Below are 13025 nucleotides of genomic sequence, written 5' to 3' on the forward strand. Positions count from 1 at the left end.
TGAACTATGTCACAGAAGAAGTCATAAACCCAAATAGGTATTTTGCATTTGACATTTGCTCTCTAATTAATCAATTTTTAAAATCTGTCTTGCCTTGATAATATAATTATACATCTCAGTTTGTATCCTGTCTTGTCAGAAACATCCCACTAGCAATAATCTGCTCCATGGTGACAGTGACAGTTTTTTATGTGCTTGTTAATGTGGCCTACTACACCATGATATCTCCTGCTGAGCTGCTGCTGTCTGATGCCGTGGCTGTGGTCAGTGCTACATTGTACAGCATTCTGAAATCAAAAGACCAGATCAGAGGGCATAAATAAGGAACAGTATGTTGGAGCATTGATCTGATTCAGGGTCTGTGTCTCTACAGACGTTTGCCAACCGCACTCTCCAGGGACTGGCTGCTGTGATTCCCGTTCTCGTGGCTTTATCCTGCCTTGGAACACTTAATGGTGGCTTCTTTGGAACACCCAGGTAATGTATTTGACATAAATGCTTCAGTTCAACTAAGGGCTCTGGCAGGTCCATTCTCAAGTCCTACTGTCTTTATTGCAGGATGCTGTTTGTAGGAGCCAGGGAGGGCCACTGGCCACCAATCTTTTCCATGATTCACATTCACAGACATACACCTTTGCCTGCTGTGCTATTACTGGTAAAGTACATCCCTCACACTGTAAAGTAAAAGGAAATCCAGCAATGTCTTTGTCTTGTTTTCTAATCACTGTGCTTTACTATCCTCTATGTCACTGTATAAAACAGTTACAACAGACTTGGACTGAATGGTGGTATGTCACTACAGCTGTTTTGTCTGTGTCTCCAGTACCCCTTGACTGTGTTCATTGTGATCGTTGGAGAGATCTACCAGCTCATCAACATTGTTTCCTTTGCTCACTGGTTTTTCATGGCCTTGGCAACCTTGGGGATGCTCATCCATCGGTACCGCTTCCCCCTCCACCCAAGACCTTTCAAAGTTAGCCTGCCAGTAGTTATAGCACTCAACTGCAAAGCATTTCTTATCCATCTGCACACTAGCCTGACCAAATGTTATTTGCTTTGTCTAAAAACCCAAAGGTGCCTGTGGCCATCACATTCATCTTTACAGTGGTTTGCTTCTTCATCGTGGGTATGTCTCTGTATTCAGACCCCTGGAACACAGGGATAAGCTGTGCTCTCACACTGACTGGAGTCCCAGTTTATTATTTGACTGTCCACCGCTTCCGCCTGCCCCACAGGTGGAGACACATCTTCAGTAAGTCATACTAAGATCTGCCAACTTGTGTTTGGTGAAAAGTTTGAACAGAAAATGTCTCAAACAGCCATTTAATGTGGGAAATTTCCATTTTGGTGGAAGAATATTCATCTGTATTTTCAATATTTGTAAATTAAATTAAACTTTCCTGGATGTTAAAATTGAATGATTTCATATGCCTGCTCATTTTGAATCAAAGCTGACATATTCATGCGGAGCTAAATGAGTGAAATTCATCTGCTTTTCGAGCATGGGTAAGTTTGTTTATAAGAAACAACTAATTTGCTTTTCACACTAGATTCATGCAGGACAGCAACCCTGTTAGTCCTGGGTTTGTGTTTTACTTTTTTTCAGTTAAAGACAAAACACAGACCTGGAGCTAAATCAGAAATCTTACTGAAAGTGCTCTCCAAATGTAGAATGTTGGTAAATATTACACAGCAGTGAAAGTAAAATGTACGTTTCACATGGCCACACAGCTTATTAAATCCTTCTGTGGACTTTTTACCCTAGCTTTGTGAAATAAATAATTTTGTTAACCAGGTCTCTGACATATTAATTTTAAACCCAGAGCTGAGGGTTAGGGATTGACCAGGGAAAATAACTCTGGTTCTCTTCCCCTTTCCCAGACTACTGCAGCTTAGAGCTGCAGCTCCTTCTAGAAGTGGTTCAACAGGAAGTCCAGACATACTGAAGAACCCAAAGACATCCTGCTTTCTGTTGACAAACTTCATGGTTACCAGCTGACGAACTGCCAGAAGCTTCTTTGTTTGTACAGAAGTTTAAACCAGTATGTTTTAAGTGTCAGTTATAATATAAAAAAAGTTTAAAATACTATTGCAGGAAAAAACAATATATCTGCACTAAAATATATAGTAAAGATCCAACAGAAAAATTAGAATTTCTCCAAGGCTGTGGCATTGAGAAAATTAAGAAGATAGTTTTAAAGAACTTTATAAAATGTTTATACATAAAACAACAAGGTTAAAACAAAAGTGTGTTGACAGTATGCTCCCCTGACTTTTTTTTTTTTTTACTGCACCCCTAGTCCAGACAGGCTGGATTCAGCCCCTTGTTGAACACTTATACAGTCCCAGTTGTAAACAGATAATCTTGGTGCAGTGTAAAACCTCACATATAAACATGCATGTTAACAAACCTGACAGAATTATTAAAGCTGTCCATTATTTTGTGGCATCTAAAAAAAGGGGACCTCCATCTTATCCTCCAAAGATGGTGCTGCATATCAGTTCTGCTTAGAACCAAACATTGCCCTTCTTTCCTGTTTGTGATTCACGACAAATAAAGGAAGTATGCATTCTCACTGAAAACAAATACAACCTCTGCTACAAGATGTGTGTTACTCTACAGAGGCGATGAGAGCTGGAAATATTGTCCAAGGAGGGAAGATGATAGGCAGCAATTTTATGTACTGTTTATGACTCTCTGATGTGCTTTGCGGTCTGCTGTGGAGCAGCTGTCATACCACATTGAAAGGCAGTAGGCCAGTACACTTGATGCAAGAACAGTAGGACACCAGCAGTTTTACCTCCAGAGTATTCTCAGGAAATGTAATCGCTGCTGCACCTTCTTGGTGATCGCAGTGGTATTGGCAGACCAAAAGGGATCATGAGAGATGCAAGTTCCCAGGATTTTAAAGGTGTGAACCCTCTCCACACATTCCCCATTGATGTCAAGTGGAGCTGAATCTGTTCTTTTCCTTCTGAAGCCAGTAATGAATTGTTTTGTCTTTGTCATATTTAGTGCCAAGTCATTTACCAAACACCTTGCTGACAGTTTCTGAACCTCATCCCTGTAGGTTGTTTCATCTCTTTTGATGGTGAGTCCAATTCACTGTGGCGTTGTCTGCAAATTCTATGATGGTGTTGGCAATGGTGGCCCCAAGTGGTGGCCATGGCTCCCATTCTAAAATTACTGGTCCCCCCCGAGTGACAAACCCTAGTCGTTCTAAATCTTTGCAATGCAAGCCTTTAAAAATCTGACATACAAATAAGATGCAAGACATTTCAATTTCATTTTGAAGGGAACACTCTCAAGAAAATAAATCATTTTTGTACATGATTTTGAGATAAAATTATTAAAAGTCAGTATCATGTTGATTATAATTAAATTATACAAGTAATAAAGAAGCTGAAAACTGATGTATATTGTTTTGCAATTGCATCTGAACTTCTGGTCACAATTTTTTCCATCCATAATTCATATTGTTCTATAGAATACAGATACACCTAGAATTACAGCTGCTCGTAATTTCTGACCTAGAATTTTGACATTTTAAAAACATTTCAGGCTATGATTCAAAGAATAAAAGATACTTGCAAAGAATATGAAATATGATGCACTAGGAATAAAGGAAACATGTTATCAGCTAATAATTTATATGTATATTAAGTAATCTGCACACTTAAATTACTGCTCATGATTTGAGATCTCGTGTAAGGTGTTCCTAATATTCTGACCCTCTCATGTATGTAACTGGGGAGGACAAAAACAGAGACACCTGTGAATATGTGGTCCAGTACAACACCATCTGCAACTATGACCTCAATAATAAACATAGAATTGAATTTATACATTTATGACAATTTCACCAAAAACAGAAACATTATGAGCTTCATAAACACAGATGCTAAGGCGGACGTGTTGCACTGAATTGCATACAATTGTACACATGCATCTAATAACATGGCCGGGCAGTGTGGCATCTTTCCTTTTATTTAACTTGCGTAGCATAGCCTGAAATTCCTCTGTGCTGTATAGACAGTATAAGACAGTTCTACAGTTACCATACAGAGACAACCCTGTTGCTCTTAGTGCTATTTGCATTACTTTGCCATTGTTTATTGCTAATAAGTAAATTCCAGTAGGATGACTGAACCAAATGTCACTGGCTTATTTGGCAAAATAATTTATTCCATTTACATATGTAAAAGCTAATTATATATTAAAATGTGCAAATCAATATCATATACACTCAGACATAGGTCTCTTCTCTAGCAATTCTTTCAAGAGTACAGACAGACATGACAATTAGCATAAAGGATCAAAGAAACCAGGGCCATGTGGAAAAATTTTAAGAAAGAAATAACAGTAAAGCTGAAGCTGTTGAGTGATGTGACCAATGAAAAAACAAAAGCCAGAGGTGGAGAAAAACAAATGAGCATCATGCAACCTTTGACCTGGTAACTAAAATTAAAGTGCCCCCCATCACTCACTCAAAAATCTGACTTAATTCCAAATGGCAGTCAAAAACTAAAGAAAACAAAAGCAGATGCAAAACAGAGCAGAATCAGACTTTTAGCACTTGAACATATAAAAAGGTTCAAATGAACAACTACAGAAAGGGAGTGGAAGGTTACACACGTAATATTAAAGGCAGCAGAAGTGATGGTTGTTACATTGTTTCGCTCTTAGTGTTTTAATGCAGAAAAAAAATAGCAATATGAATACTACTGATGTGATGAAATTAAATGGAATTTACACAGTCATAGTATCCACTGATACATTATGGGTTTGACCTAACCCCTATCTAACAAAAACAAATTATCCCCTGTATTGTAGACACTGTATTAACATACAGAGACAACCCTATTGCTGTTAGTGCTATTTGTATTACTTTGCCATTGTTTATTGCTAACAATCCTGCATTGCAAGCTACAAGTCTACAAGTCCAGTAGGCTGACTGAACCAGCTGGTGCTGGCTTATCTAACTAAATAACATATCTCCATTTGTATGGAAAGGTCTCTTTTTGAAACAACATAATGTTGCTTTTAGGCCAGTTATTATAATTTTAGACTTCCTCTAAATCAGACAGTTTCCACACTTTTTTTCCCTTCAGAGACTGATCATTTTTCCTGCATTTGCATCTGCTTTGCTGCCACTGTGTGGGCTTTCCCACCTATAGTGTTTTAAAAACATATGACACCACCCTGTAAATGTGTTTTGGCCCTCAGGCTACTGAAACTGAGGGACCAACTCAGACCAGCTGATGTTAGCCATACCTAGGTCCTCATCATCCAGGCCAGGGAAGCTAATGTCCAGGAGTATCTTGCTCAGGCTGTCGTTCATGGTATCCAGGACCAGGCCCTCTGTGATTGAGCGGTTAGTGGGTGTAGCACCTCCCGCCTGAAGTAGCTCTCTGGAGCAGCTGCTTCGGACACATTCAATGGGAGACCCCACTGGTCTGGCCACTCTGGAGGGAGCAAATGTGAGAAGCTCTCTGGGGGAACTAAAGAGAGGCCAGTCATTGAAGGAAGTACTGCTGAAGGTGGTGTAGTCATGCTGCAGCGTGATTGCGGGACCACCTGGTGTGCGAATTGGGCTGAAGTCCAAAACATTTTGGCTGCCTTTGCTCACAGGGGTCACCTTCCAGGGCTCACGTAAAACATGAGATGGGGGTTTGCTGGGTGTGGAGGAGGTCAGGTGGCTGCTACTTTTTATGGGGGTCTTGAAGGAGAAATCCTGGTTGGGGCTGTGCTGCTTGTGCTGGTGCCCATCTGGCTCTGTATCTTGCAGGTCATGGAAAGATGACATGTGGGAGGCTATGCCAGAGTCAAAGTAAGTATTGTCAGGACAGAGGAGAACAGGTTCCTCATGTAGAGAGTGAACCAGCTGTTGTTTGCGTCGAGAGCTGCTGGCTTGTCTCTTTGGAAGGGCTTTAGGAGTCTCACATTTAATTGGAACACATAATGACTCCTCCTTCACCTCCACCTTATGGTCATTGCTCTTCTGAGGATATAATACCACAGCTGGGGTATTGCTCTGTGTCACCTGCCAGACATACAACCATGCACTTTACAGTTCTACCTGTGACTGGGTCATTCAAACACAGATCAAAATATACATTGGAAATCTAGCTTTTCAAATATACCAATTCCAACCATCAGGATCATCAAGAGTGTGTGTTTGGATTTGGTCATAATTCTGCAGTGCATGACCAGGCCTTTACCTTAGGAGCTATCCGGACTCTCTTGACTCCTCGTGAAGTGTTGTGCTTCTGCTGTGAGCAAGACGGAGTAAACAGGGCCGATGAGGACGGCAGGCAGACAGAGGAGGTGACAGGGAGCTGAAAAGGGACCAAGTAGGAATCGGTTCGAGGGAGAAGAGGTTTCATCTTTCTCTCTGAACATAAAACAGACAACACCAACTCAGCAGGGTATCTTAAGTCTTCAAACTAAAAAACAATTACTGACATTTGCCAACTTCAAACTGCCTTTCTCCAGCTTCCCATTAACTCTCCCAAAATGTGTTAACTCACCAGAGCAAGTTGGTGTTTTTCTTGCATCAGGAAGCATCCTCCTTTGAGGCTGTTGAAAGTAAGAGTAGGTGACATCACAGTATACTGCCTTAACAGTCTTAAAGTGCTCTCTCATTCCTGACTACATTTTAATGACAACCTGTGTTCTCTACATTGTTTATGGTATGGAAAACTAGAACAGAGGAAAGTCAAAGTTAGACCTCTTATGGAAGACAAAAAGCACACTAGTCTAAGTGTGACTTCAGCCTCTCTGCTTCCCTGCTGCTCATATTATCTGCTCCTGCAACAAAGAGGCCCAAGAGTCTGGTGACAAACAGGCAATGAAACTGTGAATCTCCTGATTTTTTTTCTGTCCCTTTTCTGCTGTCTGCTGCTCGACTAAAGGTGAAGACTTTTCCTAGAGAACAGGGAGAAAAGTAAGTTCATCTTACTTCATGGGGACATAAAAGCTTTGGCACTGGAACAGGAGTAGTCATGGGGTCGCAACCAGGCTGTAGAGAGGGATGTGAAATGAGAGGATAGAAAACCATCAGGACTATATAACAAAATCAATTCAAAAGCACAGTATACTGTATGACAAAGGGTATGCAAAACTTGGCAGATAAGCTGGAAATCATAGAAAAGGACATGAAAATTGTTAAAGAACATGGTCACCTCAGTGATTATAAACTGTCTTTCCTGTGCTGAAAAAGGCCCGCCACCATGATGATAAACAAGCAGAGCAAATGATTACAGCTTTTTCTTTATAGAGATAGAAGGATGTGAAGACTTTGAGAATGATAAAAAAAGCAGCTGTGCTCACCTTGTACACCTGATCAAGAGTGAGGCATCTATTAGCCTCAGGCCGGATGGTCCAGAAAGAAACTTTACCATCTGGTGATGTCTCCCGAATGAACATGTCATGCAGAGAAAGGTTATGGCGGATGGAATTCTGCAGTCATACATGAGCATGTTTCAGTACGTGACAACAATTTTAATCTGTTACCTGACATAGTACGTGCACCCACAAATACAATTATTTTTCACTTCCAAAGTACCTTCCATCCTGGTTTGGCCACCTCTCTGAAGTAAGGGAAGTGCTCCTCAATCCACATGTAAATTTCTCTGAGTGTCATCCTCCTATTCGGCCTGCTGTTGATAGCAAACTGGATCATAGCCATGTAGGAGTACGGTGGCCGCTTGGACATGTGTTGCTGAACAGCTGAAGCATGGATTTGTGCACTGTGTGCCTGTACAAAAAAACCACAACAACAAAAAAACAGGAAAACGACACAGGCACAGAGAGTGTCATATGGTGCAGGCATAGATCATTTTAGATGGGTATGACCAGTTTACTGTTTTTTTTTTGTTTTTTTTTAACTGAGTCTCAATGGAAGCATGACTTCAGTCAAACTTATAGATGTGCAATCCATGTCAAAAACCTGTCTGACTGATAGTGTTTGTTACAATGACCTTAGCATTATGGTGATGAAAATAAAAAAAACTGTTTGGGCTATTACATTAATTTTGCTCTTTGCACAGATTTAAAAAAAATGCATGGATATTCTCTCTGCTGTCATCCTTTTTACCAATTTTATTGCCAATCTAATTCCAGCAGTGTACTGCTGGTTACTAAAGTAATTAGTAACCAGCGGTAACCTCGTGGGTTAACGTTAACTTACAGAAAACACGCCATCAGCTACAGATATGTAACGACTATTGTTCTAGAAGTCTTAAGGGAGTAACGTTATCACCAACTGATTTCTGGAAGTAGGTTGCTTAGTTATGCTAACAGTTGCACCACTGAAAAACAAACCCGAATATCCAAGTGACTAGTAACCAAGTGACTTTTGATGATGTTACTCTTCTTACCTTTGAGATACACCACTACTTTATTAACTGATACATATATGAAAACACCTACAGAGTGTCTGCAGCTCCTCTCAAACTAAAGTCAGTCAAAGCTTTTAATTTAAACATGTGGTCATTAATTCATTTCAAAGCTAGCAACACAACCAGTTTCTGCCATCTGAATACTACTGAAGTCTTTGTGAATCACACTGTGGTGACACTGCAGTGAGATAGGATGCTGTTTAGGTGACATGCCTGAGTTCAGTGTTCCCTCAGAACAAGAATCAACAGTTACAATCAGTTAGATGACAAGGAGCAGCTGACCTGGAAAGCCTGTGAAGAGGTGTTTTGGTTCTCCTTGTTGGTCATCTGTTTGGTAGGATCTGGTTCAAGGCCACATGTGTTCATTCTTCCAAGCCACTGAATATTGGTAAGGCTGTCATCTAAAGGGCCACATTCCAGTCCCTTATTGACTAATTAAAAAGCAAACAAAAATAATAATTAGTTTAAAAAAATGAAAAAAAATCCACATTTTACTTGAAATATCACATTAAAAAGAAAAAACATTTTCCATACATGGTTTAATTCCAGTGGGAGGTTTACTATCCGGGGAGTTGTGCACTGTTTCCGGTTGTCCAACTGTACTTATTGCAGAGGCATCATCCCCTTGGGTAGCAGGCTGACAAACAGACCTACTGCCACAGTTGCTGTTCTCACTCAGAAGGATAAACTTGTTGGGTCCCTGGACACCACACTCTTTACCTTTGGCGGTGAGGGCCCCAATGACATTTTGAAGGTCTGCTGTGCTGGGAATGACAACCACCTGAGTATCAGACATGGAAGGGTGATCCATAATGCGGATTCCATCAGGGAAACACTGACTGGCAACTGATTTCGAAGGGTCTTTGAAGCCTGATGTATCAGAAGGGTTTGGTGATTCAGCTGCTGATGGATCATTTTGCTGAAAAGGCAGCTTTCGTCTTTTGAGAATCAGGGGTCTCCTTGGGCTCCGTCTCATGGTCATCAAATCACTGAAACGCCCCTTGGTGTTTACAGGTATACTGTACAAAAATAACACATAAAATATAAATAATTGACACTTAAAACTAAAGGTTGTTCCAAAGCCAGCTAAACACTGGAAATAGCCGGTTTTTGTCACTGTCTTTGCGTAGTTATACCAACAAATCGTGCTAAGTGAAACTGCCGGTAGATTGTTTACCTGGCAGAAGGAACAAAGTCGATGCCAAGTTACTAGCTAGCCAAACTGTTCCTCCTTACGCTGACTAATTTAGACGGACACGAAGAAATCAATTCATACCAAATATTAACCATAAAGATGCTGTAATTCACACAGAGACTGGCTGAATTGTGAAATGTAACGTTACCTCAAGATAAAAATTCAACTCCACGATATTCGGGTTTGTTTTTCGGCGGTGCAACTGTTAGCATAACTAAGCAACCTACTTCCAGAAATCAGTTGGTGATAACGTTACTCCCTTAAGACTTCTAGAACAACAGTCGTTACATATCTGCAGCTGATGGCGTGTTTTCTGTAAGTTAACGTTAACCCACGATTTTCCAGATCTAATTAAACTATTAGGATATTGGGGAAACTTTGGCCCCACAGTCCACTGCACCATCCACATCTCAAAATGTAACTTACAGCTGATTCACATTGCTTTCTAACCCGCGCTAGCTATAGCCAGTGGTATCAAAATGGGCTGATGTTCTGCCATTTTATGTGTATGTGAGGTATGCCGAATTAGAGACTTGTTTGTAATTTTCATTAAATGTCTCAAATTATTTTAACACAGATATACAAGTGAAGAAAAAGTGATTAAATCATTAAAATGTTATATTGTATTAAGTCTAGCGTGACGTCTCTTTGACACACAAGAATGACATTCATCATGCAATGATAATAAATTTATAATTATGTGGAGGAACATGGCAAACAGTTTAGTCTCATTAGACCCGAATAATCTGACGATTAGCTATTAAACCAAGCAAACGTATAAGATAGGTGAACGTTACGACTTTCTGTTTGCTAACTGTAACTCTACTAACTGGGGTTGGAAGCTAAGCTAAGTTAGCTAGGTGGGTAGTCATCACCAACTAACGTTACACTGTTGTAGCGAACAGTAAATCTAAACAAAGCCAAACCTTCATATTATTGCAATATTTTGGCATTTCCCGCTCGACTGGACTCCTGCTAGTAGCTGAAACAGTTTAACCATGCTCGCTATTTAATCAAAGACTTCTGTACACCAGTAATATTCTTTCATCTAATGATATTTCCATGCTGTCCTATCGATTCAGAAACGTTTTTGAATTTTGGCGCTGGTGGTGCTGCCCCTGTCACGTTGATCACATGATATAAAATTGCACCAATAGTAACTAGACAAAAGACCACGATGGAAACAACCAATCAGAGTCTACATCGCTCATGACCAATTGGTTGCAGAAATGTTTCAATTCGCTGTTTGCAACCACCAATAAACTTCAGAAGAAGAAGAACCAACCAGAGATGGGAATGGTGGAAACCGGGAAGTAAGCAATAAGTAGACCATGGTTTGATTAGAATACTCAACCACAATGATATAGTTATCATTTTAATTATGTATTATTTATATGAAATTCTGACAATGTTTTACGCAAAGAACTACATTAAGGTAAGCCTAATATCGGACTTGTAGCTACGAATGAAAACGTAATGTTCGACAGTATACGGCTGGCTGTGGATGTAAACAGTGACGTTAGTGTGGATCTGGAAACTGTGGAAAGCTGATATTTGAAACTAACATTTTTTTTCGATTAAACCATGTTTTATTCCACCAGGTGTTCAGGGATGATTTCTATTAAATGCCTCGTAAAACCATAAAGACAGAGAAGCCTCCCCTGCTATTCCAGGAGCAGTCTTTGAGTGGAGCCAGATTCCAAAATGTGCCTGAAGTCCGAGCAGCACTCAATCCCAAGGAATTTTTCACAGAAGCGCAAGCACATAACAACTCAGCATTTAAGTCTTGGGTAAGTTGTCTGCTCATTTTAACGCGTTTTGAGGTGGGCCATGGCTGTGTGGTTCAAAACAGTGCCATTCAGCAACTAAACCCACAGCTGAAGTGCCCTTGATCATATATCATCTGACCTATTTGGAAGCTAATGCTGACGTTCCTGTACAGTTACTTCACAAAATAATAATTGTCTTATCACTCAAATTTTATTCCACTGCGTGTTTACTTTATTTTTACTCTTTTAGGTAAGCCCACAGTTTAACAGTTCAGTTGCAGCTGCACCTCCATTGAGGCGAGGGAGGAGAAAATGCCATTCTGCCACAAGAATTCTTGATAAGTGCAATGAGCTACCCAGGAAAAACGGTGTCTGCAAATTCCCCCCATTATCATTTAAGACATGGTCAAGAGACCAGTGTCACCAGCCAAAGACTGCATGCACAAAGAAAGCTACAGAATCTACTGTGTCTGACACAACAAATCAACCACAGGGATCATGCCAGATCAAAAAGAAAGTTTCAAAATCACTGTACTTAAACACACCAAAGAGACAGCTGGCCTCGGTCAGAAAAACGAATAAGGAGAAGTTATCTGAAGGCGCTGCATCCTCCAGAAAATGTTTGGATCCACTTGAACCATCTATTGAAGTGACAGAGAAATGCAGAGGACCAGCAGATTGTACTTCAACTCCTGCCTCCAGTGGTTTCAGCACCACTACTGTCAGCAGTGTCAATCCACCACCTGATGTGGACACTCCAAAAGTAATACAAGAAGGATGTAGTAGTCCCTCTCTTCTTTCTGTACATTTGCTGCTGGCTCCACCATGTACACCACCATGTAATCAGCCAGCTGACATTTTGGTGGCTGACACACCAGAGAGGGATTATGGAATGAAGGTGACATGGAGGAAGAGGAGGGGTCTGATGTTGCTGTTACAAGAGAGGGGCCATCTCTCTGATTCAGATGTGCTAATTCACAGTTGACTTGGAGTCAGCAAGAAGAGGACTAGGCTGATAATGATATCAATAGAGAAAAAAACCCAGTTATTATTCATTGTACAATTTCTGTGATATAATTCGTTATATGGGCCATTTTTACCACACTGGACTCCACTCCAAAGCCATGATCATATTTCAGTTCACTGACTGTTTACTTCTTTTTAGTTTCATTGAACCTCATAATGATAAGCCAAGGATACTATGAAATATCTCTCTCACCCATCCTATCTGCATTGCCTTGGAAGTTAAGATTGTAAGAATCAAATCACATTAAATAATAAATCAAAATATCATTTTAATTACTCCAATATCTAAATAGCAAGTGTTTTTATGTGACAGCATATTTATTCAGATTCTAGTTGTACTGTGTTGTTACAAATTACATTGCAAATCACAGGCAGTCCTTAAATTTAAACCTACTCCTGACCTCTAGCAACACACTGCAAGTTTTTTTATATTTTCATTTTATTTTTCTGCATCCAAGTTAAAATGAAAGATTTATGGAGAAGGTAGTGGTGTAAATGGGCTGTGGCAAATATAAGATTTCCAAAATTGAGCAAATCCTACATAATTTAGTCAGGGAGATGTCGTTTTGAGTCACTAGTGTAATAAAACCAATATTGCCACTGAAAGATCATTTGCTGCTGCTTTTGGTGAT

The 13025-nt window shown here is 40.1% G+C and overlaps 3 protein-coding genes across 8 annotated transcripts in view; 2 read left to right on the forward strand and 1 right to left on the reverse strand.

Annotated features, from left to right (window-relative positions):
- Positions 1 to 1966, forward strand: part of LOC109969709 (cystine/glutamate transporter) — a 19178-nt gene extending 17212 nt beyond the window's left edge. Inside the window, exons 7-12 of the mRNA XM_020616789.1 lie at positions 140 to 263; positions 374 to 477; positions 559 to 655; positions 824 to 973; positions 1075 to 1252; positions 1882 to 1966. Coding sequence (XP_020472445.1) covers positions 140 to 263; positions 374 to 477; positions 559 to 655; positions 824 to 973; positions 1075 to 1252; positions 1882 to 1946 — 718 coding nt within the window. The 3' untranslated portion in view covers positions 1947 to 1966. The remainder of the gene's footprint in view (positions 1 to 139; positions 264 to 373; positions 478 to 558; positions 656 to 823; positions 974 to 1074; positions 1253 to 1881) is intronic.
- A 2004-nt stretch (positions 1967 to 3970) lies between these two features.
- On the reverse strand, positions 3971 to 10697 carry foxm1 (forkhead box M1). 4 transcript variants are annotated; one of them, XM_020616753.1, is made up of 10 exons: positions 9747 to 9834; positions 9581 to 9644; positions 8938 to 9422; positions 8686 to 8834; positions 7569 to 7760; positions 7334 to 7462; positions 6963 to 7022; positions 6532 to 6580; positions 6223 to 6395; positions 3971 to 6044 (listed from the first exon to the last, which is right to left on the reverse strand). In XM_020616753.1, exons 3-10 carry the CDS (start codon positions 9383 to 9385, stop codon positions 5229 to 5231), a joined length of 2016 nt encoding a protein of 671 aa, XP_020472409.1. In that variant the 5' UTR covers positions 9386 to 9422; positions 9581 to 9644; positions 9747 to 9834; the 3' UTR covers positions 3971 to 5228. The 4 variants fall into 4 exon arrangements, with proteins under 4 accessions (XP_020472409.1, XP_020472407.1, XP_020472408.1 ...); XM_020616751.1 differs by lacking the exons at positions 9581 to 9644; positions 9747 to 9834 and adding an exon at positions 10525 to 10697; XM_020616752.1 differs by lacking the exon at positions 9581 to 9644 and having other exon boundaries at positions 9747 to 9838.
- rhno1 (RAD9-HUS1-RAD1 interacting nuclear orphan 1) lies at positions 9830 to 12999 on the forward strand. 3 transcript variants are annotated; one of them, XM_020616761.1, is made up of 3 exons: positions 9830 to 9913; positions 11200 to 11388; positions 11618 to 12999. In XM_020616761.1, exons 2-3 carry the CDS (start codon positions 11224 to 11226, stop codon positions 12350 to 12352), a joined length of 900 nt encoding a protein of 299 aa, XP_020472417.1. In that variant the 5' UTR covers positions 9830 to 9913; positions 11200 to 11223; the 3' UTR covers positions 12353 to 12999. The 3 variants fall into 3 exon arrangements, with proteins under 3 accessions (XP_020472417.1, XP_020472416.1, XP_020472415.1); XM_020616760.1 differs by lacking the exon at positions 9830 to 9913 and adding an exon at positions 10809 to 10911; XM_020616759.1 differs by lacking the exon at positions 9830 to 9913 and adding an exon at positions 10918 to 11033.
- The last annotated feature ends 26 nt before the right edge of the window (positions 13000 to 13025 follow it).

This window comes from Monopterus albus, unplaced genomic scaffold, assembly GCF_001952655.1.
Source record: "Monopterus albus unplaced genomic scaffold, M_albus_1.0 scaffold178.1, whole genome shotgun sequence".
Classification (NCBI taxonomy): domain Eukaryota; kingdom Metazoa; phylum Chordata; class Actinopteri; order Synbranchiformes; family Synbranchidae; genus Monopterus; species Monopterus albus.